This window comes from Lactuca sativa, chromosome 8 (assembly GCF_002870075.4).
Source record: "Lactuca sativa cultivar Salinas chromosome 8, Lsat_Salinas_v11, whole genome shotgun sequence".
Lineage (NCBI taxonomy): Eukaryota > Viridiplantae > Streptophyta > Magnoliopsida > Asterales > Asteraceae > Lactuca > Lactuca sativa.
The window spans coordinates 208,885,789-208,909,980 of NC_056630.2; the positions used below are offsets into that span (position 1 = coordinate 208,885,789).

Genomic DNA, 24,192 nt, shown 5'->3' on the forward strand with positions numbered 1-24,192 from the left:
TCAGTCCCATAACTCTGTGGACCCTCTGGTCCTAACTCTATGGACCCTCTGGTCCAAACTTTGTGGACCTTCCGGTCCTAACTCTATAAACTCTGAATATAACTCTAATTACCACTCTAGCTAAAGTATAGTCAGAAGACTCACCTCGTATGAAGTCGGATAAACCCTCATGCTCGATATCCCATCCTAGCCTCCTCCTATTAAACTGATAACATCTCTAATCAATACTCTCTCATGTACTCATTTCTAATAATGGGTAGAAGACCATTTTACCCCTCTCTGACCTCTCTTGAATCAGCTTGACTAAAACCCCAAGGTCAACTGAAAGTCAACTCTAGTCAACGGTCCAACTTTGACCAGACTCGTCGAGTGCACCTGGGTGACTCGGTGAGTCCATGCGTGTCCTCTGAATCCTTTTATGGCCTCACTCGACTCGTCGAGTTAACTCTTCACTCGACGGTTTACCACGGGTCACGAATCGTGGGGCGACCCGTCTTGACTCGTCGAGTCCACTTATGGATTCGGCGAGTTCCCTCCATAGCAACACTCAAATGACCTTCTAAGGTCAGATCTGTTTCTCCAACCTGTAGATCTGACCTTTTAACACCCAATAATCACGTAAAGGTCCAATCTTTAAGCTCATGCAACACTCATATGGCCTTATTTGAAGAAATAGCTCCTAAAATAGCAACATAGGTTCACAACTCCAATGGAACAGAATAAAGTTGGAAGGCTGGGGCTCTCTGGATCTCTCAAGGTCCAGATCCAATGTCTATTTCTCAATGGGACCTCATATGCATCATATTCTAACCAAGAAAGGTTAAAGAAAACCATAGATTTAAGGATTCTACACAAAATAGAAGAAAGGGTTAAATCACTACCTCAAAATGGAGATCCCTGCTTGAATGTCTCAGAATCACAACCTCCTTTGGTCCTCCCTTCTGAATCCCTTCTCTTCCTTTGCAAAATCACACCAAAAAGGCTCAAGATGGCTCCTCCGCTCACAGTATACTCCCAAGCTCACTAGGGTTCTTTTCTCTGGAATGGTAGCCGCGACTGAGAGCTATAAGGATCCTTAAATAGGGCACAGGCCCAAAGATCTAGGTCCACAGCTCGGACTCGTTGAGTCGCCTTACTGACTCGTCGAGTCCATTCATTAATCCAGTCAGCAAACCACGATCCTACTCGACGAGTTTAAGCGCCAACTCGTCAAGTCCCTCTTCTGCACCCAAAATAAATAATTAACTTATGATACATGGAAATTCCGATGTTACAATTTGTCACACCCCAAAACCGAGAACGGCGGAAATGTTCTGGGGCGGAGGACGTCCTGTAAAGTATCACAACACAGTATAATAGCAAACAAGCAAACAACATCATCCATTGCATTAAATATATAATTTTAATACAAGTGTGTTATGTACAGTTATAGACACCAAAAATGTAAATCAAAATAATAAGATGAGTCTTGAATGCGCTCCATCTTCTCAAAAGCTGGCCTCGGTACCTGTCTATTGATGACCTGAGAATACAAGTTATTTTGAAAGAGTTTATCAGCATTAAAGCTGGTGAGTTCATAAGTATTTAGTGTCGGTGTTTGTATCAAAAAATTTTGAACGTGATTTTGATGTACGAGTTTGTAAACATTTGTAATAAAAGTATATGAATGTTTGTAAAGGTTTGTAAAAGTTTGCAACTCTTAGAAAATCCTATATTTTCTACTAAAAGTAGCCTTCTACCCAGGCATAACTGTTTTGTATGTTCGTTTCTTGTAAAAGTGTGTAATTTTCCCAAGTGTAACTATCATTATCCAAATATAGTTTGTACATTCATATTTAAGTGAAATGATCACTAAATATGTGTAAAGCGTAAATTAATGTAGTACTGTAGTGTTGTATTATAGGAACTACTGATGTACTAACTACCTTAAACCAGATTTATATCAAGGTTGTGATTAATTGTACCATACTATCGACTATGAAACACGACAATGTAAGTCGTAAAAAGGTATGACGTTTGGCACCCGCAGACCTGCAGGTCCGGCTGTAGCTAGCAGCAAGGTGTAGGATAGTCAATCCAGTATAGATCTATACGCAAACTCACACTCTCCCTCCAAGAGACTCTAGCTACAACTCGGGCCATGACATTGAAGGCATGCTCCGATACAGTGGATCACATTTATGCTAATGTATTCATGTATATGTAAATGTATTGTTACTCGTTCTAGTATCGTTGTATATGTTCGCTTTCTAGTATAGTTGAATATGTTCTCTTTTTAGTATAGTTGTATATGTTCTCCTTTTAGTATAGTTGTATATGTTCTCCTTCTTGTATAATGTATATGTTCTCATAGTAATAAGTACTGACTCATGAATGAACTGACTTCTTGTATGATTCGTGGAACTTAAAAGTAGTAAGTAGTATAGCCCTAAACTATACCTATTATAGTTTATTAGTAAATTTGAGGAATGAATGAATGTACTGAACTGAGATATAAATCTTTATTTCTATACATGTACACATAATATATAAGTGAGGATTCAACGACACTCGGACAAACAACCGGGTACTTTAGGACCACAACCAAACGAGGACAGGAAGTAAAGCGGGTTATCTCTCCTAAGTCCTTCAAACCTTATTTATATAACTATATATGTAATAGACATGGTTTTTAACAATATATAAGTTTAAAAACATGTAAAATAGTTTGATAATAGTTTAAAGTCATTTGCTTGATAAAACAGCTTAAAGTATGAAAAATCTATTTGCATGTTGGTTATTAATCACATGTGATTGATCTAATAACTAACATGGTTCAACTTGTATTCCCCCCCCCCCCCATAAAGTATTTAAAACATTTAAAAGTATTTCAAAGGTTAGTTAAAGAGGTATGAACTCACTTGCAGTGAGTGGATTGGATTGAAGTGTCGGATACGGTGCTAGGTGACAAATGGGGACTTGTACACACACCCGAGCTATAAGGAAGCTTGAAATGAGCTAAAAGTCCAAGAACACTTAGTGTGTGTTCTTGGTGTTTTTGGAAATTAGTTTGAAGATCTTGAATTAAATCTTGGATGATACTTGAGAGAGTTTGAAATGTGTTCTTGAGAGTAAATGTAAAAATCACAAGTTTGGGGAGTAAACTCATGCTTAATGCATGAGTTCACGGTTTTTGGGTGATTTTTCGGCCCAAACATAATAGTTTGGCCGTGAACTTCTAAGACACGAGGTGTTTGCGGTTTTGAAATTTCAAGACCCGAAACGACACTTCCTTTCACTTGTTCGTTTAAAGAATAATATTAAAATAATCAAACGAACTTTAAATTTGCTAAAAATAAGAAATAATGAAATTGACTTATAATAATAAGTGATTGACTTTTAGGGTTTGACCGAATGAAATTTTTGGGTTGTCACACAATTCTCCCCCACTTAAATTAGATTTCGCCCTCGAAATCGCTCCTCATCAACATATAGATCTAGCGCTATCGATAGGATCTCGTACCATACAGCTATCACCCCCCCCCCCCTCTAGACACCTGAATCCAAACAGGGATTCCCAATCCCGAAAGAAAACCAACCCTTCTGATTCTCTCCATACATAATCCAACAATCGGCTACCGATCACTCATACCAAACATAGCAACGATCTGAATCACGCCCCAAGAAACGGAAGGGTTCACGTCTCACCAAGGCTCATCCACTGAACTGCTATTGGAACCCATCCGAACTAAGAATTCTCATCACTCTGCCATCAGACACAAGAGAATAATCGTGCTTGCTCAAAAATGTCCTCAGACATGAAAAAAATCATAAGCCTCAGCTCCATTCCTCATACCCCTTTTTAACACCGAATACCAGGTCTGATCTCGACCCATCAATTGGACCTCCAAGGCCATCCATTGCACTATCCTAACCATCTCAATGGTTTCCTCCTCCCCATAAATACATTGGGCCATTGTGACACACAAGTCACGAAGTTTGCTTTACCCCAAGCGAATGCTACACCCCCAACTGAAAATCAACTCAACCCCGACCTTTTTCGTCTACTACTCATAGTTCCATGCATCTTGCGATACCTCCCATACCCGAGTACCGACCTACATAGGTCTAAGATATCAGATGATAAACAACTCCCCTCACCATGGAATCCTCCTCAGAATCCAGAATCTCATTCCGCCTACCCGACACACCACTAGAGCCAAACTCAGACTCGAGAGTTTGGTCTGACCCAAAGTTGGAACCGCTCAATCCAATGAAGCATTCAATTCACGACTCATGACCCGCAACCCACGCGTATACCTCTTCTCCAATTCTCTTGGGTTGCGACAACCACAACTCAAATCAGAGTATAACGATTCCCGAAAAATTTAGAGACCTCCATCTCTTTCCTGCTCTGGCCCCCAGGCTCCCAATTACTCAATCCAATAAGGCTACTCAAGCCTAATAACTCTCCTGCGTCATGCTATGATCAACAAATAACGCGGCTCCCTGCCGCACCATGACACCCTCTTACTGACTAGTGAGTACTACGGCTCTCCGTAGTATCACAACACTCTCTCGCTGACTAGTGACTACTACGGCTTCCCGCAGTATCACAACACCCTCTTGTTGACTAGTGAGTACTACGGCTCCCCGCAGTATCACAACACCCTCTCACTGACTGGTTGGTGAATACTACAGCTCCCCGTAATATCACCACACCCCTTTGCTAACTCGTGCATGTTGCAGCTCCCTACAGCCTTAGCGTACTTTCTCTTACCACCCACGGTCTCAACCTCAAGTCGGCTCCACATGCTGCATCCATTAACCCACGTCCCACGGCCCAACATAGATAGGTGCACACATACCCATCCAGAAGTAAGTGTCACTACTCCTGACGGCAATCGACACGACAACTCCTTTTCTCACTGCAATCCTCATTCTTTAATAATCTCGTTTAACATCGACTAGTCGATGTGCTTTCCCCGGATACTTTGGTACACCAACACAGAATCTCACGATGTTTTGCCCAATCCACTGATCTTATACTCACAACCCCGTGCTTGGATACTGCATTGCTCTTTTAGAACCTCTCAACCGATCTTCCTCTCGCACCACTTGAACCTTAAGAGTATTCCATCTCCCAACTTGAAACATCGAGGCATCAACAATGGCTCAGAACATGTTGTCGGGAACCTGAAACTCCCCTTCTACTAGTCACTACTCATACGAAACTACTCATCTCGACCCTAAAATTGGTTGACGAATCAACTGTTGCCCTTTTAGGGGTATAGATTACAATCTATACCTTCACTTGCAAATCTCAGCTATTGCATCCGCAATCCAGCGACCCGATCGCACTCGAACTCGACATATATTAACCTCGAGAGGCACAGGTCACGAAGAATCTTCCAATTCACTCATCCTTTCTCAACACATACCACATGCATTACCTCGCTCTGCACCTAGCCTCGATCACCAATAACCCTGGACTTATGAATCCGCACAGCAGGTCTCTATATCCAAATCTTTAACCTCTCTCAAACAAATCTCTGATCCCCTCAATAAAATACCTTGTTCTCCCCAATTTAGGGTTCGAACCATCACCAATTGGTGTACCAACAATCTATCGCACATACTGTTTCCACTAGTAACATCACACCTACTCTTGGAAGGTGCTACGCAACGCTTGATGATCTCCCCGACAGAGATCCAGCAACTTCCAATACCCCGAATCTCAGATGAAATCCTCAGAACTTCCCATCATGACTACCTCTAGTCATTCAAAATCTCACATATTCCATCACCGGACTTCCCAACTGTCCAGTGTCAACCCTGATCTGGAAATAGTAAATTATCATCCTCCTCATCCTCGACTCCTCAACACACGTCCCATCATGTCTCTCATGATAGGAGTAGAACCCACATTACCACTCTCGATACCCATCCAAGACAATAAGAGCCACCGCCCTGATATACCCCTCTTGATCGTCCAACACTGCAGCTAACACATTCCCTACTATACTCAATAGGGTGTATCCTGGTCCTTGACAATCTCGGTCCCCACTGACGACCTGATAAAGCTATATTTTTACCTCGCGGCAGGCCCAGTGCCATATACTTTGATTGAAAATCATCCTTAGTGCAATCCCATAGGGCTTACCCCCAAACTCAGGAACCGAAATCTCAACACCTCTTACGTCTCCCACAGGAAACGGAATTAGCACTAATCAGGTCACAGAAAGTGGCATCTCCACTATCGGTCGGTCACCTAGCCCAGACCGTATTCTTCCATAACGCACCATCCCTACTCATCCCTGAGTCTTGCGACTCCAACTGGCATATCACCAACAATCCGTCGGAGCTAACTCGATTTCCCTTTCCAGTGATGCTCTACTAAAACTCGTTCATCATGGCCTTCTGGCCCCAAACTCTTTCACATCTGATCTAAGTCTAGATAATTACCACGAAATAACCGGTAAAACCAGAAGCACTAACTGCCGCATGTCATGGTACTCAAACCATGTGGCCACCTCTCGATCCTCTATAAATCATGGTACCCGTACCATGTTATCTCTTCTTAATCTACTACAAATCATGGTACTCGAACCATGTCCTCTCTTCTCAATCTGCCTCAAATCATGGTACTCGAACCATGACGTCACCTCTGGATCTGCTACTTATCATTGTCACACCCCCAAACCAAGGATGGCGGAAACATCCGGGGGTGGCGGACTTCATGTATAGTATCACAACAACGAGTATAATAGTGCTCAAAGTAAATACAACCATTCGCATATATATTTGAAAGAGTTACATCATTGTATGAATTACATGTTCTAAATCAGTTACAATATGTAGACAATAAGTGTGAAATGTTTGACGCCATAATGTCCCATCCTCAAAAGAACTTGGATACCTGTTTAGTGATTTCCTGGGAATACAAGTTGTTTGAAAAAGTGTCAACACAAAGGTTGGTGAGTTCATAAGCTTTTGATAGTAAGAGTTTGAAAATCGATCTTTGTAATGAGTTGTATGTTACCAAGAAAAATCCAATATTTTCCTTATAAAAGTGATGTGGTCCTAAATACCAGGACCAAGAATGAACAAGTATTTGTCATACTTAAATATATAAAAGCGGTTTTAAATTGGCGTAAAAACCCATCTAAATTTGAGAAAAACCTGTAATGAATGATGTGTAGTCTTAAATAACAAGACCGAAAGTATACGATAATATCTGTAGTTATTGATATGAAAAGTGATTTTAAATCGACATAAACCCCCTTTTTGATTTATAAAAATCCCCGTAAACTTTATGTATTGTTAACTCCCTATGTGAGCGCTATAACCATACTATGACTAAATGAACCTGCAACGACGTTTCTCAGGCGTCGCAAAACTGATATGACATTTGTCATCCGTAGACCTGCAGGTCCTACTGTAGCTAGCAGTAAGGTGTGGGGTGTCAAACCCAATATAGATCTATACACAACTATCACGTTCTCCCTACAAGAGACTCTGATTATAACTACCAGGAATTTTAACCTGTACTCTAGGAGTACTGAGAAGGATAACTCACAATTTAAGTTAACAAGTTTACGTGTGGTGTGCGTCAGTGTAAAATCCCTTTTTCTGTGGGAATAAAACCTTTCCGAAAAGTGTTTGTTGTGTTATTAAAAACATAAACCATACCTATTATAGTTTATCAAAACAAGGGTAGTAATGGTAATGTACGTAAACTATATTCAACGTAGTTTATTCAATTGTTTGAGTAAAATGGATGTACTTTGATTATAACATATGTGTTATCCTTTATATTTCATATGTATATCAATATATAAAAATCCATTTATTAACTGATGCATGTTTATATACTAAGACAAAATGTCATTTATTTGCAATAACACACATTCACATAAAGATATACACCTTGCTCAACATGTTACAAGGTGATAAGAAATTGTTAGCATTTTTCTGTTATTACTTGTTTCGATCACTGTTATTAGAACATTTATAAAAACTTCTTAACAGATCCAAATCAGAATCCGTAAATTCTGGGAATTTAGAAAGTGAGTCTTGTTTGTTCATAAATTTTATTACGATTTTCGGATGCCTCTAACTTGTGTACAAATGCTCATATTCACAGACTGATTCGGATTCGTAGCTACAGTGATAGGCCATTTTAAAAATCATCATAAATCGTAGAAACATCGTATCGAGATGTGCAAGTAGTCATTTTAAAGCTAAAAACTTTAACTACATGCTCCTCAAACAGTTTTGAAAACTAAAATGTTTAAGTTGTCCAAAACAGCCCGTGAATGGAGTGTAACTTTTCTGATGAAAGCTGTTAGAATAATTTAGTTATGTTCTTGATGATTTAACTTGTATTCTCCGCCTTAAAACTTAAGAAAACATGAAAATATTGGGGTATGAACTCACCTTATGTGATTTCAGTAGATGGATGATGGAGAAAAGAAGTGTTCAACTCAAGAACACTTTGGGAGATTGCTTGAAGATTCGAGGATCTAACACAAATATGATGGAGTTTGTGTAAGATATCTATCATTTGAGTAAAACGAAGTGAAATAATCATATGGAGGATGTTAATACTTACCAAAAGTAGAAGAAAGGCTTGGAGAATAGCATTGAATCTCGAATTTTAGAGAGAGAAGATGAGAGAAAATGAAGTTTGTTCTTGAGGGAAGAATAAGAGGAAATGAAAGAAAAGAGAGGAGAGGGGAGGGTTTTCTAACCCTTAACCAAGTGTGTGGCTGAAAAATGGTGGGGAAAGTACCATGAAATGACTAGGTATGGGCTGATGGTGAATATTGACATGGAGTCGGCATGGGAGTGGTTGCTTGTGTCATAAGGTAAAGCAAAGTCAACACTCAACCTCTTGTACTTCATCCACTCTTCTTGGATAAGGTTTATCCCCAAAAACGTGATTAATTAATAAATATGGGGCCTTATATGTTATAATAAAGTTTTGGGTCAAAATCCCGCGTTAAAATAATTAAAACGGGCTTAAAATGCAAAACTATTCGAAAATCGGGTGATTTTGGCATCTGTGCGAGGCCTCTCGCATGAGAGCCGAAGTTCGGTCCTACTGTTTCGCACGGAATGGGAAGGAGGCGAGGGCAAGGCGAGGTCTCGGCTGGATAGCGAGGCTCGCCCTCGGCTCTAGCTGGGAAGCGAGGCTCGATCCTCCTGCTCTCGGCTCTTCTCAGATTCGGTTCGCATGCGAGGCTCGGTCCTAAGGGACTTTCGGTTCAGCAGCTTTCGGTTTCGGTCCAAGCGGGTTCGGTCCCTAAGAGGACTTTCGGTTCCTAAGAGGTTCGGCTCCTTAAGGCTATTTTTCGCGTAGACTTCCGTTTTCGAGTTGTTTTCGTCAAATTCGAAGGTCGGGATGCCCCGAGTGATTATAAAAAGTTGACAGAGATTTTGAGAGAGATTTGGGAGAGATTTGACATACTTGGAGAGATTTTGGAGAGATTTGACATACTTGGAGAGATTTCACATATGGAGAGAGATTTGGGAGAGATTTCACATACAGAGAGAGATTTGGGAGAGATTTCACATACTTGGAGAGATTTGAGAGAGATTTGACATACTTGGAGAGATTTCACATACAGAGAGAGATTTGGGAGAGACTTCACATACTTGGAGAGATTTCACATACGGAGAGAGATTTGGGAAGGATTTCACATACTTGGAGAGATTTCACATACAGAGAGAGATTTAGGAGAGATTTCACATATGGAGAGAGATTTGGGAGAGATTTCTTTTGTGACCTTTTTGAGTGTTTGACTTCGCAATGCAAGGTTCTTTCACTCTGTTAAGCCTTGTTGTGAATGTTATACACTCTTGGGAGATATGGAATAATGTTTTATCTAGTAGACTCATGACTTACCCTAATTAGGGTTTAGAATTTCCGAACGCGTGAAAACTCTAAGTGATACTTTATTTTAAGATTGCGAGTAGTACAATAAGAATCATAATGGAAACCCTAACTTACAAGGGTTAGAGGTGTTGACCGGTTTGACTTGTTGACTTTAGTTAACTTTGACTTGGCCAAAAATTGACGGTTGTCACATCATCCTCCCGTTAGAGGTAATTTCATACTGAAATTTGCATTTTGATTGGGGATTCAAGAGTTTGGGAATAGAGGTGAATACTTTTCGGTGTACAAGGAATTGGTATGGCGGGGACCAACCCGCCTGATGTTAAATGACGCCTTGGAATTCTTATTGTAACATTGAGCTAAGTCAATTTAAAGGGGTTATTGTTTTGAAATGATAGTGTATTCTATGTGTGCCTTAAGCTCCCTACTACAACGTGGAGACTCTCGTTCATTTCAATTTTGCCAAGTGGTAAGTGGGCACACCCACGCTTTACCGAAGTTAATCACTCTAGCTATTAACATGTCGCCCAAGCTTTGAACAATCCCTTTTGTTCCGCCCGTTGGTTTGTTGTTGATAGGCCATACTCAAGTCTAACCTAGTTCCCTGCAAGGGTCGCCAGGGTCACGAAACGAATCTGTTATCTCTGTTGGAGGTAACAGATATTAATAGAACCTGTGGTCACATCATCCTTTTTGAGGTACATTCTAGTCGATTTCTCCGTCCTGTCGGTTTCTTGGATTAGTAGGGAGTGTGCGGATTTGGCCAGTCTGACGACGGTTACCCAAATGGTATCGAGACTATTCTTTGCCTTGGGTAACTTGGTTATGAATCCCACGGTTAGCCGCTCCCACTTCCTTTCAGGTATCACTAGTTGTTGTAGGAAACGCGAAGGCTTCCTTTATTCAACCTTGGCTTTGGCACAAGTCCGATACTTGCCCACATGTGTAGCGATGTCAGCTTTCCTTTTCGTCCGCTGATGTTACTATTTGAGGTCCAGGCATGTCTTGATCGTGCCTGGATGAAGAGGAGTAGCGGGTTTTCGTGTGCTTTGTTCATGACATTATTTCTGAATCCATCGACTTCGGTGTCCAGATCCGGTTCATAGGATAACATGCCCCGTCTTCCGTGCCTTCTAGGCTTTTATGATCAGTGAAGATTATATGCTTCGTGTCGTAGAGATGGTGCCTCTAGACCTCTGGGGCGAACACTACCGCTCCTAGTTCGAGGTCATGTGTTACCTAGCCGACCTCATACGTCTTTAGCTGTCTTACGTTATACGTATTAACTTATCCTCGGAGCGCTGTATGGATCTGTTTCAGTGTTTCTTATTTGATTAGTTTCGGTAGGGGATGTATGGGTTTTGTTTACGCGATTAGGCTTATTCGGATGGTAGGACATTCACTCGTACTCCTGGGTAGCCTTGATTGGAAGTTCATGGTATGACTAGTATCTGGTCCATCTATCATTAACTTTCGCATATGGGTCGTATGTACTTAAGGGTGGCAAGACAATTGGATGGGTGACTTTGCCCCAAATCCATAACCAGACAAGGAACAGGAAATAGGGCGGAAGCACACATCCAATGTCCGTAGAATCTTAATTATACATTATCCTCATGTATACACGTAGTAGTGGTAGACTAACCATATTCGTCCCAAACTTCCGTGTTTGAACCTTGTCTACTATATGCACGACATTCCCGAAGGGTCTTCTGGAAATACTTGTGATAAGGCTTCGGAGGTATAACACTCCTCTGGTGAGTATCTTGGGGTTTTCACGGTGAGAGATGACCCGGAGTTCCGTTCGGGTTTTATGTTTTTGAGAGACGAAGGATTTGCTATTCGGTGGGTCATGTGGAGGGTCCTTTCATAGCCGTTTAATCGGGAAGGTGGAGAACTATACCATTTGAAATTGAATGGTGACAATATTATCCTTTTTGGTAGGACGCGGGTTAATTAGTATTCGTGCGGAGTGCTCATTGGGGTGATAGAGTATCGTGTGTTTTCTTTCCAGTGTGTTCCGTTTTGCTCGATGTTATTATTACCGCAGACAGTTCATACTACAGTGTCTAGCACTGGTAGTGGACGTGTTCCGATAGCTAGTAATGACGTTTGATGTCATGACCCCTGACGGTCACTCCATGATCGAGCGGTATATGAATGTCGTGTGTAATCTGATGTTGGTGAAATCATCGAGTGGGTGGCTCTACCCTACTTCCACTGCTAGACATGGAACAGGATGTCAAAACGGAATTATTCGCTTTATGTCTTTAGTATTTTGATTAGAAGTAACCCCGAAGTATGCACAAGGTCATCACAACTTACAGGTAATGATCCTAAGGTCACATACGAGTGTCCCTGATTTGATTTGAACGAGAAAGTATTTTAACTAATTTTGGAAAAACGGAATTTTTGCAAACTTACCAAATTCATTACAACATATGGTACTTAAACGTTTTCTCGTTAGAAACATTACAAAAGTCCTAACATGGTTCCCTTGCTGATCCTGTTGGTGTGTTCATCACACTCCTCCTGCTCCTCCGTCATTCTTCTCAGTTGGACACTTTCACTTGAAGTGCCCCGTTCACCGCATAGGTAGCACACTGGACTTACACTAGCATTGGTGGTTGAAGCGATGTGCTGAGTCGGGGTCTTGCAGGAACGGGCGATATGCCCATCCCTGTTGCATTTATTACAGTGTAAAATCCGGCAAGCTCTTATGTGATGGTAGTTACACTTGATACATTTTGGGAGTGATCCCTTATACGGTCTGGCCGGCACTCGGGTGACAGACCTTGTGGCTAGTGTCGTGGCAGGCGTCGCGACTGCTGTTGTAGCATCAGGGGTGGCCATGGGTTGTTGTCCTTTAGCAAGTCTTTGAGTTTGGTTGCGCTCCTTTTTGTTCCAAAACTTTCGCTTCTTGTTTGTGGGTCTGTGGCCTGAGGCATTTTCGTTGGTAGACGCCCGTTGGTGTTCTTGATTGGGGTTGTAGTTAGTATTTCTGACATCATCTCTGTGCCTGCTGGCGTAATTAGCATTGAGTTGTGACATGACGGCTGCCGTGACTGCAGCTTGAAAAGTAGCAGAGTCTATCTGCAGGGTTGGCGCCTTGCTAGTTGGTTGGTCGCCTCTTGGTGAAGACATAGCTCTGTTTCATGATGAAAAACGACTTCATGAGTGGGGATAATTATCTCAAGTGCATTCTTACGATTTATATTCACATATATAAATTTTGCACATTGTTGTACTACTCTTAGTGTTTCTGCTAACGTTCCCGAGACGGAATTATGGTAGTGGTTAGAAGTAGGTTTCATACAGGCGTTTTAAGCTTTACTAATCTTGGGATCATGTTTGCCCAAACACACTTAGCTGAGGAGTTTTGATGGGATCCGGTGCATTAGTGTTGGTATGATCGCACCCTATGGGTCTACAAAGAAAGCACCCTTTCACCAAAATGTTTAAAAAGTGAGACGATAATGATTCGTTAGAAAGAGCTATGTGTCGCGAGTTTTCTAACAAATTTTAGCTTAGTTCATTTTGTAATGTATTTCGATTGTTTTATGGTGTTCTGAAAACATTTCTTAACAAGAGCCTATAAATGATAAGCTCATGTACTTTAGTAGTTCTGTATCCAAGTGAAACCTTGTAATTTGATCCAAGCTAGGTCCTTATAGTGACCAATTGATGTGTGCTTAGTTATATAGTTAAGACTAAATAGACCTTCGAGTCTGTTAAGTATGTCTTAAGCCCATCTTGTTAATATGATTCAAGTAATTATGGTTTCAGCGAGAATTTTGACCTCGATGCAGGTCTAACTCACATCCATGCAAGGATAAGTTTTGATAGCAACTAGATCTCTTGATTAGTATAACCGCTTAACTCGCAGTGTTGTGCTTATACCTAGAATAGAGTAGCACTAACGCGTACTCATGATCCTAATTTACAAGGTCTTGTGTACGGTATGGATTCACTTACGACGATCTGTCCCTTGTGATGCCTGGGGAAAAATCGATGCACCTTGCAGCTTTGCAATTCGACGCTTCGCTGCAATCATCCCCTCCTTGAATGCCATGTGTCTACCCTGTTACTCTCTTACTTCTTCCTGAGCGGCGATAAGGTCCTAAGAAGAGAGTTGGCCTCCGAAATAGTAGTCTGTTTCCGAGTTTCGGGTAAGTGAGACAGTGGGGTTCATAGTAGCGCGCAATTTTTCGAACTCGGTTTGCAGTCTCCATGTTTTAATCCCCGATGTTCGCGATCTATCGGGTCTTCGCCGGGAGGGCTCTGTCAGTCGGTCCCCCCGTGCATGAGGTCATAGCACCCTCATTGGTCTCCACATGGTGATTATTGTCGTTGCTGTCGACTTCAACCCTCGATCATGGTTGCCCAACGGGGCATAGGTTCTATGTAGTCGAAACGGTTCGCGGGAACCCTGGCTATGCATGGAGGTTTTATTACCTTCGGTTCCGCTTCTGATTCTTCTCATAACCATCCACCATTCCTCTGGTTGGGAAGGTAGGAATCGTGTTGTAAGTAGGATCTTGCTATGACATACGTGCGAGAATAGGAGTAAGAAGGTAATTATTGGACGAACTATCTAGATACTTATACGATGATCTCTATCAGTTATGTCAATACTTGTGTAGTGTATACCAGTTATATGAAATCAAGGCAGGATAGTCCTTCGAATAGGTAACTCTAACTCCAAATCCACAATCCAACGAGAACAGGAAGTAAAGCAATGATCACGGATTCTGAGTCTATAACACCTAAATTTCATATAACCTTAGCGTATACACTTAACAACTATTGACCTACTTGATAGAGACCTGTTTAGTTCTCATGTAAGTACTTATAGTAACACAAAATACTCCCATAGTATTTTAAACTCATGTTCTGTTCTAATGTTCTCATTGTGGTAATGTTGGTAAGTTTTTAGACTTGTCACCATATCACAACCATTCTTGGGCATGTGCTAATCACTCCTCGGACTAGCATAGTTGATCAGGCTATGCCACTCCCAAGACTGACCATACATCCCTGAGCTTACCTGTGATATTCAACAATCATAATACTTTTGTTCTGGTCATTGTGAGACGCAGGTTAGTATGAATGCAGGTATGAATACTTTAAACAAGAAAACTATTTATTTTCTAAAAGTATACCCCACTAAAATGTTTTAAAATCAGAGACTTTAGTCCCAATGCATTTATAGTTTGTATATCTTATGTGGTTTGATATACTTAGTTCACTATAAACAATGCTCTGATACCAATCTGTCACACCCCCAAACCAAAGATGGCGGAAACGTCCGGGGGTGGCGGACTTCATGTATAGTATCACAACAACGAGTATAATAGTGCTCAAAGTAAATACAACCATTCGCATATATATTTGAAAGAGTTACATCATTGTATGAATTACATGTTCTAAATCAGTTACAATATGTAGACAATAAGTGTGAAATGTTTGACGCCATAACGTCCCATCCTCAAAAGCACTCGGTTACCTGTTTAGTGATTTCCTGAGAATACAAGTTGTTTGAAAAAGTGTCAACACAAAGGTTGGTGAGTTCATAAGCTTTTGATAGTAAGAGTTTGAAAATCGATCTTTGTAATGAGTTGGATGTTACTAAGAAAAATCCAATATTTTCCTTATAAAAGTGATGTGGTCCTAAATACCAGGACCAAGAATGAACAAGTATTTGTCATACTTAAAGATATAAAAGCGGTTTTAAATTGGCGTAAAAACCCTTCTAAATTTGAGAAAAACCCGTAATGAATGATGTGTAGTCTTAAATAACAAGACCGAAAGTATACGATAATATCTGTAGTTATTGATATGAAAAGTGATTTTAAATCGACATAAACCCCCTTTTTGATTTATAAAAATCCCCGTAAACTTTATGTATTGTTAACTCCCTATGTGAGCGCTATAACCATACTATGACTAAATGAACCTGCAACGACGTTTCTCAGGCGTCGCAAAACTGATATGACATTTGTCATCCGTAGACCTGCAGGTCCTACTGTAGCTAGCAGTAAGGTGTGGGGTGTCAAACCCAATATAGATCTATACACAACTATCACGTTCTCCCTACAAGAGACTCTGATTATAACTACCAGGAATTTTAACCTGTACTCTAGGAGTACTGAGAAGGATAACTCACAATTTAAGTTAACAAGTTTACGTGTGGTGTGCGTCAGTGTAAAATCCCTTTTTCTGTGGGAATAAAACCTTTCCGAAAAGTGTTTGTTGTGTTATTAAAAACATAAACCATACCTATTATAGTTTATCAAAACAAGGGTAGTAATGGTAATGTACGTAAACTATATTCAACGTAGTTTATTCAATTGTTTGAGTAAAATGGATGTACTTTGATTATAACATATGTGTTATCCTTTATATTTCATATGTATATCAATATATAAAAATCCATTTATTAACTGATGCATGTTTATATACTAAGACAAAATGTCATTTATTTGCAATAACACACATTCACATAAAGATATACACCTTGCTCAACATGTTACAAGGTGATAAGAAATTGTTAGCATTTTTCTGTTATTACTTGTTTCGATCACTGTTATTAGAACATTTATAAAAACTTCTTAACAGATCCAAATAAAAATCCGTAAATTCTGGGAATTTAGAAAATGAGTCTTGTTTGTTCATAAATTTTATTACGATTTTTGGATGCCTCTAACTTGTGTACAAATGCTCATATTCATAGACTGGTCCGGATTCGTAGCTACAGTGATAGGCCGTTTTTTAAAAATCATCATAAATCGTAGAAAACTCGTATTGAGATGTGCAAGTAGTCATTTTAAAGCTCAAAACTTTAACTACATGCACCTAAAACAGTTTTGAAAACTAAAATGTTTAAGTTGTCCAAAACAGCCCGTGAATGGAGTGTAACTTTTCTGTTGAAAGCTGTTAGAAGAATTTAGTTATGTTCTTAATGATTTAACTTGTATTCTCCGCCTTAAAACTTAAGAAAACATGAAAATGTTGGGGTATGAACTCACCTTATGTGATTTCAGTAGATGGATGATGGAGAAAAGAAGTGTTCAACTCAAGAACACTTTGGGAGATTGCTTGAAGATTCGAGGATCTAACACAAATATGATGGAGTTTGTGTAAGATATCTATGATTTGAGTAAAATGAAGTGAAATAATCATATGGAGGATGTTAATACTTACCAAAAGTAGAAGAAAGGCTTGGAGAATAGCATTGAATCTCGAATTTTAGAGAGAGAAGATGAGAGAAAATGAAGTTTGTTCTTGAGGGAAGAATAAGAGGAAATGAAAGAAAAGAAAGGAGAAGGGAGGGTTTTCTAACCCTTAACCAAGTGTGTGGCTGAAAAATGTTGGGGAAAGTACCATGAAATGACTAGGTATGGGCTGATGGTGAATATCGACATGGAATGGGTATGGGAGTGGTTGCTTGTGTCATAAGGTAAAGCAAAGTCAACACTCAACCTCTTGTACTTCACCCACTCTTCTTGGATAAGGTTTATCCCCAAAAACGTGATTAGTTAATAAATATGGGGCCTTATATGTTAAAATAAAGTTTTGGGTGAAAATCTCGCGTTAAAATAATTCAAAACGGGCTTAAAACGCAAAACTATTCGAAAATCGGGTGATTTTGGCATCTGTGCGAGGCCTTTCGCATGAGAGCCGAAGTTCGGTCCTACTGTTTCGCACGGAAGGGGAAGGAGGCGAGGGCGAGGCTCGGTCTCGGCTGGACAGCGAGGCTCAGCCTCGGCTCTAGCTTGGAAGCGATGCTCGGTCCTCCTGCTCTCGGCTCTTCTCAGATTCGGTTCGCATGCGAGGCTCGGTCCTAAGGGACTTTCGGTTCAGCAGCTTTCGGTTTCGGTCCAAGAGGGTTCGGTCCCTAAGAGGACTTTCGGTTCCTAAGAGGTTCGGCTCCTAAAAGGAGTTTCGGCTCCTTAAGGCTGTTTTTCGCGTAGACTTCCGTTTTCGAGTTGTTTTCGTCAAATTCGAGGGTCGGGATGCCCCGAGTGATTATAAAAAGTTGAGAGAGATTTTGAGAGAGATTTGGGAGAGATTTGACATACTTGGAGAGATTTGGGAGACATTTGACATACTTGGAGAGATTTCACATACGGAGAGAGATTTGGGAGAGATTTCAAATACTTGGAGAGATTTCACATATGGAGAGAGATTTGGGAGAGATTTCACATACTTGGAGAGATTTGACATACTTGGTGAGATTTCACATACAGAGAGAGATTTGGGAGAGATTTCACATACTTGGAGAGATTTCACATACGGAGAGAGATTTGGGAGAGATTTCACATACTTGGAGAGATTTCACGTACGGAGAGAGATTTGGGAGAGATTTCACATACGGAGAGAGATTTGGCAGAGATTTCTCTTGTGACCTTTTTGAGTGTTTGACTTCGTAACGCAAGGTTCTTACACTCTGTTAAGCCTTGTTGTGAATGTTATACGCTCTTGGGAGATATGGAATAATGTTTTATCTAGTAGACTCATCACTTACCCTAATTAGGGTTTAGAATTTTCGAACGCGTGAAAACTCTAAGTGATACTTTATTTTAAGATTGCGAGTAGTACGATAAGAATCATAATGGAAACCCTAACTTACAAGGGTTAGAGGAGTTGACCGGTTTGACTTGTTGACTTTAGTTGACTTTGACTTGGCCAAAAATTGACGGTTGTCACAATCATGGTACTCGAACCATGACATCACCTCTCGATCTGCTACTTATTATAGTACTCGAACCATGACATCACCTCTCGATCTGCTACTTATCATGGTACTCGAGCCATGACATTACATCTCGATCTGCTACTTATCATGGTACTCGAACCATGACATCACCATCTCGATCTGCTACTTAGATCCTCCGGAATACTACCTGCATCGGGTATGGGTCCTCTGCTTTCAGTAGTACGGGCCCATAGTACCTGCCACATCCACCCATACTCTCTACACGAACCATCCCATATTCCTTAAGTAGTTGGTTAACATTCTCAATCGCCAATCCCAACACGCGTGCTCTCTACCCAGCGAAATGCTTTACTCTGTCGGCGTACTCATCTGACTAAGGTCACATCCTAGGCTCTTCCTAGGTTCTCACACTTCTCCGCCAGCTGCTGAGAAACTCCTTATGATGCCAGTCATCTATCTCCTTAATATCGTCACATTCACTTGGTAGATGGCTCCCATCATCGGGAATTCCACAAAGCACGAAGCAAGTAGCATTCGGGTATCAAATAAACACGTAAAACCCACTCTAGGTGATAACTCCACTTGCTCTACTCATACTAAAAAGATATTCCCGAACTCTGCAACTCTACCCCTCGCGGGTATCTATCTACTCCCTTGATAGGCTCCACAAATACTCATCTAGGCATCTCTCCTAGATTACTCCTCTACTCAAATCCCTCTCTACAAGGATTCCTACTTGACACTCTCACTCAGCACTTACTCGAAAGTGCATCACAGATAGCAGCAACTCCTAGGCTAAGGCATCACAACTCAGGTCACTCTAGTCCTAAATATGAATACCTAGCCTACTCTAGCATGCATAAAATCTCATAATATCTCATAACACATAACGTAAGGGTATTTTGGGAAATCACCGTTCTGGCGCTGGCTGATCGTACACACTGCTCCGTTCTGCTCGTCTCAAAATCTTTTTACTCTTTTAGAAAATTTGTTTAATTATTAAGAATTTTCTCAAATCCTCATTTTGAGTTTAGATACACCCGAAGGTGCATCTGAATCCCTCAAACCAAGACTCTGATACCAACTTGTAACGACGTAAATTTTAAAAAAAAAATTTCAATTTTCAAACACAATGAAAGATATATAACATTCTCAAAATCCCATGTTTATCAGATGTCATCACAATAAAACATATCCCAGAATCTCAAAAACATAATCTCCTGCCAGTGTGTACAAATCATGCCAGCGCCTTCTCGCGATCCTCGCTAGTACCTGAAACACATATCACATAACACGGTAAGCATAAATGCTTAGTGAGTTCCTCAAAATACCACATACAACACATATTAGCCACTCGAGGCTATAACTCTGTTTGACCCTCTGGTCAATGTGTCTCTGTAGGACCCTGCAGTCCCATAACTCTGTGGACCTTCTGGTTCTAACTCTGTGGACCCTCTGGTCCTAACTCTGTGGACCCTCTGGTCCTAACTCTATGGACCTTCTGTTCCTAACTCTATAAACTCTGAATCATACATGGAACAAATCACATATAAATCACATCATATAAATAGCATACAAATTACTTTGTCACATAACTCTAATTACCACTCTAGCTAAAGTATAGTGAGAAGACTCACCTCGTATGAAGTCGGATAAACTCTGGTGCTCGATATCCCGTCTTAGCCTCCTCCTATCAAAGTGATAACATCTCTAATCAATACTCGCTCATGTCCTCATTTCTAATAATGGGTAGAAGACCATTCTACCCCTCTCTGACCTCTCTTGAATCAGCTTGACTAAAACCCCAAGGTCAACCGAAAGTCAACTCAAGTCAACGGTCCAACTTTGACCAGACTCGTCGAGTGCACCTGGGTGACTCGGCAAGTCCATGCGTGTCCTCTGAATCCTCCTATGGCCTCACTCGACTCGTCGAGTTAACTCTTCACTCGACGGGTTACCATGGGTCACAAATTGCGGGGCAACCCGTCTCGACTCGTCGAGTCCCCTTATGGACTCGGCGAGTTCCCTCCATAGCAGCACTCAAATGACCTTCTGAGTTCAGATTTGTTTCTCCAACCTGTAGATATGGCCTTCTAACACCCAATAATCACGTGAAGGTCCAATCTTTAAGCTCATGCAACACTCATATGGCCTCATTTGAAGAAATAGCTCCTAAAATAGCAACCTAGGTTCACAACTCCAATGGAACAAAATAAAGCTGGAAGGCTGGGGCTCTCTGGACCTCTCAAGGTCCAGATCCAATGTCTATTTCTCAATGGGACCTCATATGCATCATATTCTAACCAAGAAAGGGTAAAGAAAACCCTAGATTTAAGGATTCTACACAAAATAGAAGAAAGGGTCGAATCACTACCTCAAAATGGAGATCCCTGCTTGAATGCCTTAGAATCACAACCTCCTTTGGTCCTCCCTGCTGAATCCCTTCTCTTCCTTTGCAAAATTACACCAACAAGGCTCAAGATGGCTCCTTCTCTCACATTATACTCCCAAGCTCACTAGGGTTCTTTTCTCTGGAATGGTAGCCACGACTGAGAGCTATAAGGACCCTTAAATAGGGCACAGGCCCAAAGATTTTGGGTTTTCTGTCCACAGCTCGGACTCGTCGAGTCACCTTACCGACTCGTCGAGTCCATTCATTAATCCAGTTAGCAAATCACGATCCTACTTGACGAGTTTAAGCACCAACTCGTCGAGTCCCTCTTCTGCACCCAAAATAAATAATTAACTTTTGATACCTGGAAATTCCGGATGTTACATTTACTGGTTAGAATCGGTTAAGAAGTGCTCTCTCATGGATCGGTTAAGTCGCAATAGTTTATCTTGGAGGTGGAAAAACAACTCCTTTGACCTGAGATTTTATCTTGAACTCCATGAATTCTATTATCTACTTGGCTCTCAAAACTTCGATGTTCATTCAAGACTTGGTTTTCGTTTCAATTTTCACTCGGATGGAACATACCTGGTTAGAATCATGAGAAGGTTGATTGACTCCAAACAATTCCCGCTTCAATTGAATGGTCCTTTAATCTGTTGGACAAAATTAATCCCTCTTAAAGTTAAATGTTTTATCTGGAGGGAAGCTCTAGACAGAATCGCTGCAGAAACCTCTCTTTCCCAAAGGGGCATTATTGTCCAACACCTTAACTATCAACTTTGTGACTCTGATGTTGAGACTTTGATCATCTTCTGGTAGAGTGTACCTTCTCTAAATCTGTATGGAGTTGGATCCTTAGATGGTGTTGGATACAACATATTTCGTATGCAAAGGTGAAAGACTTGGTGAATTTTGCAACAACCTGGGGTTATTGTCCAAAAAAAAGGCAGATCTTATGTGTGATCTTATTCTCTATGATTTGGAATATTTGGATAGCCCGAAACAATAAATTCTTCAAAATGATTTCTATCTCTCCAACAAAAGTGGCAGACCTCATAATCACTCAATCGTTTGAATGGTGCAAATACAGGGATAATTTGGGCAAAAATTGGATGGATTGGAGTTGCTCTGATTTAATTTAAATTTTGCTGTTTTTTGAACTCCAATTCTGCACTGTAGTGGTTTTTGATTTCTCTTGTCTACTTTTGTTTTCCTCCCCCCTTAATCCAAAAAAATTACCTTTTACCTTTCTGGAACCAAGAAGTCGTGTCCCAGTTTTTATCCTTATTATAATATATATTTTTTATTATCTTGAACATTAAATGAGATCTATGCTAGATATAATATAACCCCCACAAATTTTGGGACAATAAATCATTCGGAGGGGCCGGGTTGAATGAAATGGATTCCCTTCCAATCTTGACTGTTCTTGAAGAGTCCAAAGTATCGCCACCACCAGCCACCGTAGCCAACAGATCACTGCCTCTAATTTTCTTCGACTTCTTATGGCTAACCACCCCTCCGATTAACACTCTCTTCTTCTACGAGCTCCCAATCACCAAAACACACTTCACTGAAACAATCATTCCCAATCTGAAAAGTTCGCTATCAATCACCCTTCAACATTTCTTTCCTTTCGTTGGTAACTTGATCATATATCCTTCTCGTGCTCAAAACCCAGAAATCCGATATGTTGAAGGCGATTCTGTGGAGGTTACGTTTGCAGAATGTAACCTTGATTTCATCGATCTTACAGGAAACCATCCTCGAGAATGTGACAAGTTTTATCATCTTATACCTCTTCTCCGACGCACCGCTGAAGTTTCCGATTTCATATCAATCCCAGTCTTCTCCGTTCAAGTCACACTTTTTCCCAACTCCGGATTCTCTATTGGAATGACAAATCACCATAGCCTTGGTGATGCTAGCACCCGGTTTTGTTTCTTGAAGGCGTGGACATCCATAGCTCAATCTGGCACAGATGAGTTGTTTCTAGCTAATGGAAGTCTGCCGGTTTATGACAGAATTCTCAAATACCCGAAACTAGATGAAAGCTATCTGAAGAGCCAAAAGGTTGAAACTTTTGACAATGAGTATCAACTTGCAAGTCTTTCTGGGCCAACTGATAAAGTTCGAGCCACGTTTATCTTGAAACGAGCTGTCGTCAATCGGTTGAAGGAATTGGTTTCAAACCAACTACCAACGTTAGCCTATGTATCATCTTTTACTGTTGCATGTGGTTATATCTGGAGTTGCGTCGCAGAATCACGAAACGATGAACTGGAAGTGTTTGGTTTCACTATTGATTGCAGGGCACGTTTGGATCCACCGATTCCTGCGGCTTACTTCGGCAACTGTATTACGTATTGTTTGACAATGGAGAAAACAAAGGATTTAAAAGGAAAAGAAGGATTCGTCATTGCTACCAAGTTGCTTGGAGAAAGCCTACATCAGGTCTTGACTGATAAGGATGGAATCGTGAAAGATTTAAGGTCGTTTGATGATTTGTTCTCTGGAGTGACGCCGACGACAGTGATGGGGGTTGCTGGAACACCGAAGCTCAAATTTTATGATTTGGATTTCGGATGGGGGAAGCCCAAAAAGCAGGAAACCATTTCCATAGATTATAGTGGATCCATATCTGTGAATGCGTGCAAAGAAATCAACGAAGATCTGGAGATCGGCGTCTGTCTTTCGGCTACTGAGATGGAGGCTTTTGTTCGTATTTTTGATCATGGATTAGAAGCTTACATTTAGATTTGATCAAATTATCTTTTTTTTTTTTTTTTTTTTTTTTTTTTTTTTTTTGCGTCGTTGAATAATGGAGTTAAAGTTAATGAGAGATTTAAGCGTGCGCTTGAGATGAATTATAGAAAACGCGGATATTAATTTTTCTTTATTAAATACTGTTGTCTTCTATCGATATTGATATGATCAATCTAGAAATTTTGTATGTTGACTTAATATGCTTTGAGATTTGTGCCAACTTATTTCTACTTAACGTCCTTTATTATATTTAAAAATTTACCAAATATTTCTATAATAGGAAAATACTTTTGGAATTTGTCAAATTAGTCTAAAATGTTTTTTTGTGTTTTATAAAAGCACTAGGCGAATACTCGCGCGTTGTGCAGAAACACCTATATAGTTGATGTCTTTACAAATATATGTTTTTTTTTAAAATATAACAATAACGTT

General features: G+C 40.5%; 1 protein-coding gene across 1 annotated transcript; it reads left to right on the plus strand.

Moving 5' to 3' along the window:
• The first annotated feature begins 22,350 nt into the window (after window positions 1–22,350).
• LOC111915606 (malonyl-coenzyme A:anthocyanin 3-O-glucoside-6''-O-malonyltransferase) lies at window positions 22,351–23,984 on the plus strand. Its single transcript, XM_023911248.3, has one exon. It carries the CDS (start codon window positions 22,396–22,398, stop codon window positions 23,749–23,751), a length of 1,356 nt encoding a protein of 451 aa, XP_023767016.1. The 5' UTR covers window positions 22,351–22,395; the 3' UTR covers window positions 23,752–23,984.
• Window positions 23,985–24,192: the final 208 nt, after the last annotated feature.

What these genes read in the sequence shown, in the direction of transcription:
- LOC111915606 (XM_023911248.3), top strand. Translation starts at nt 22,396, where the DNA reads ATGGATTCCCTTCCAATCTTGACTGTTCTTGAAGAGTCCAAAGTATCG.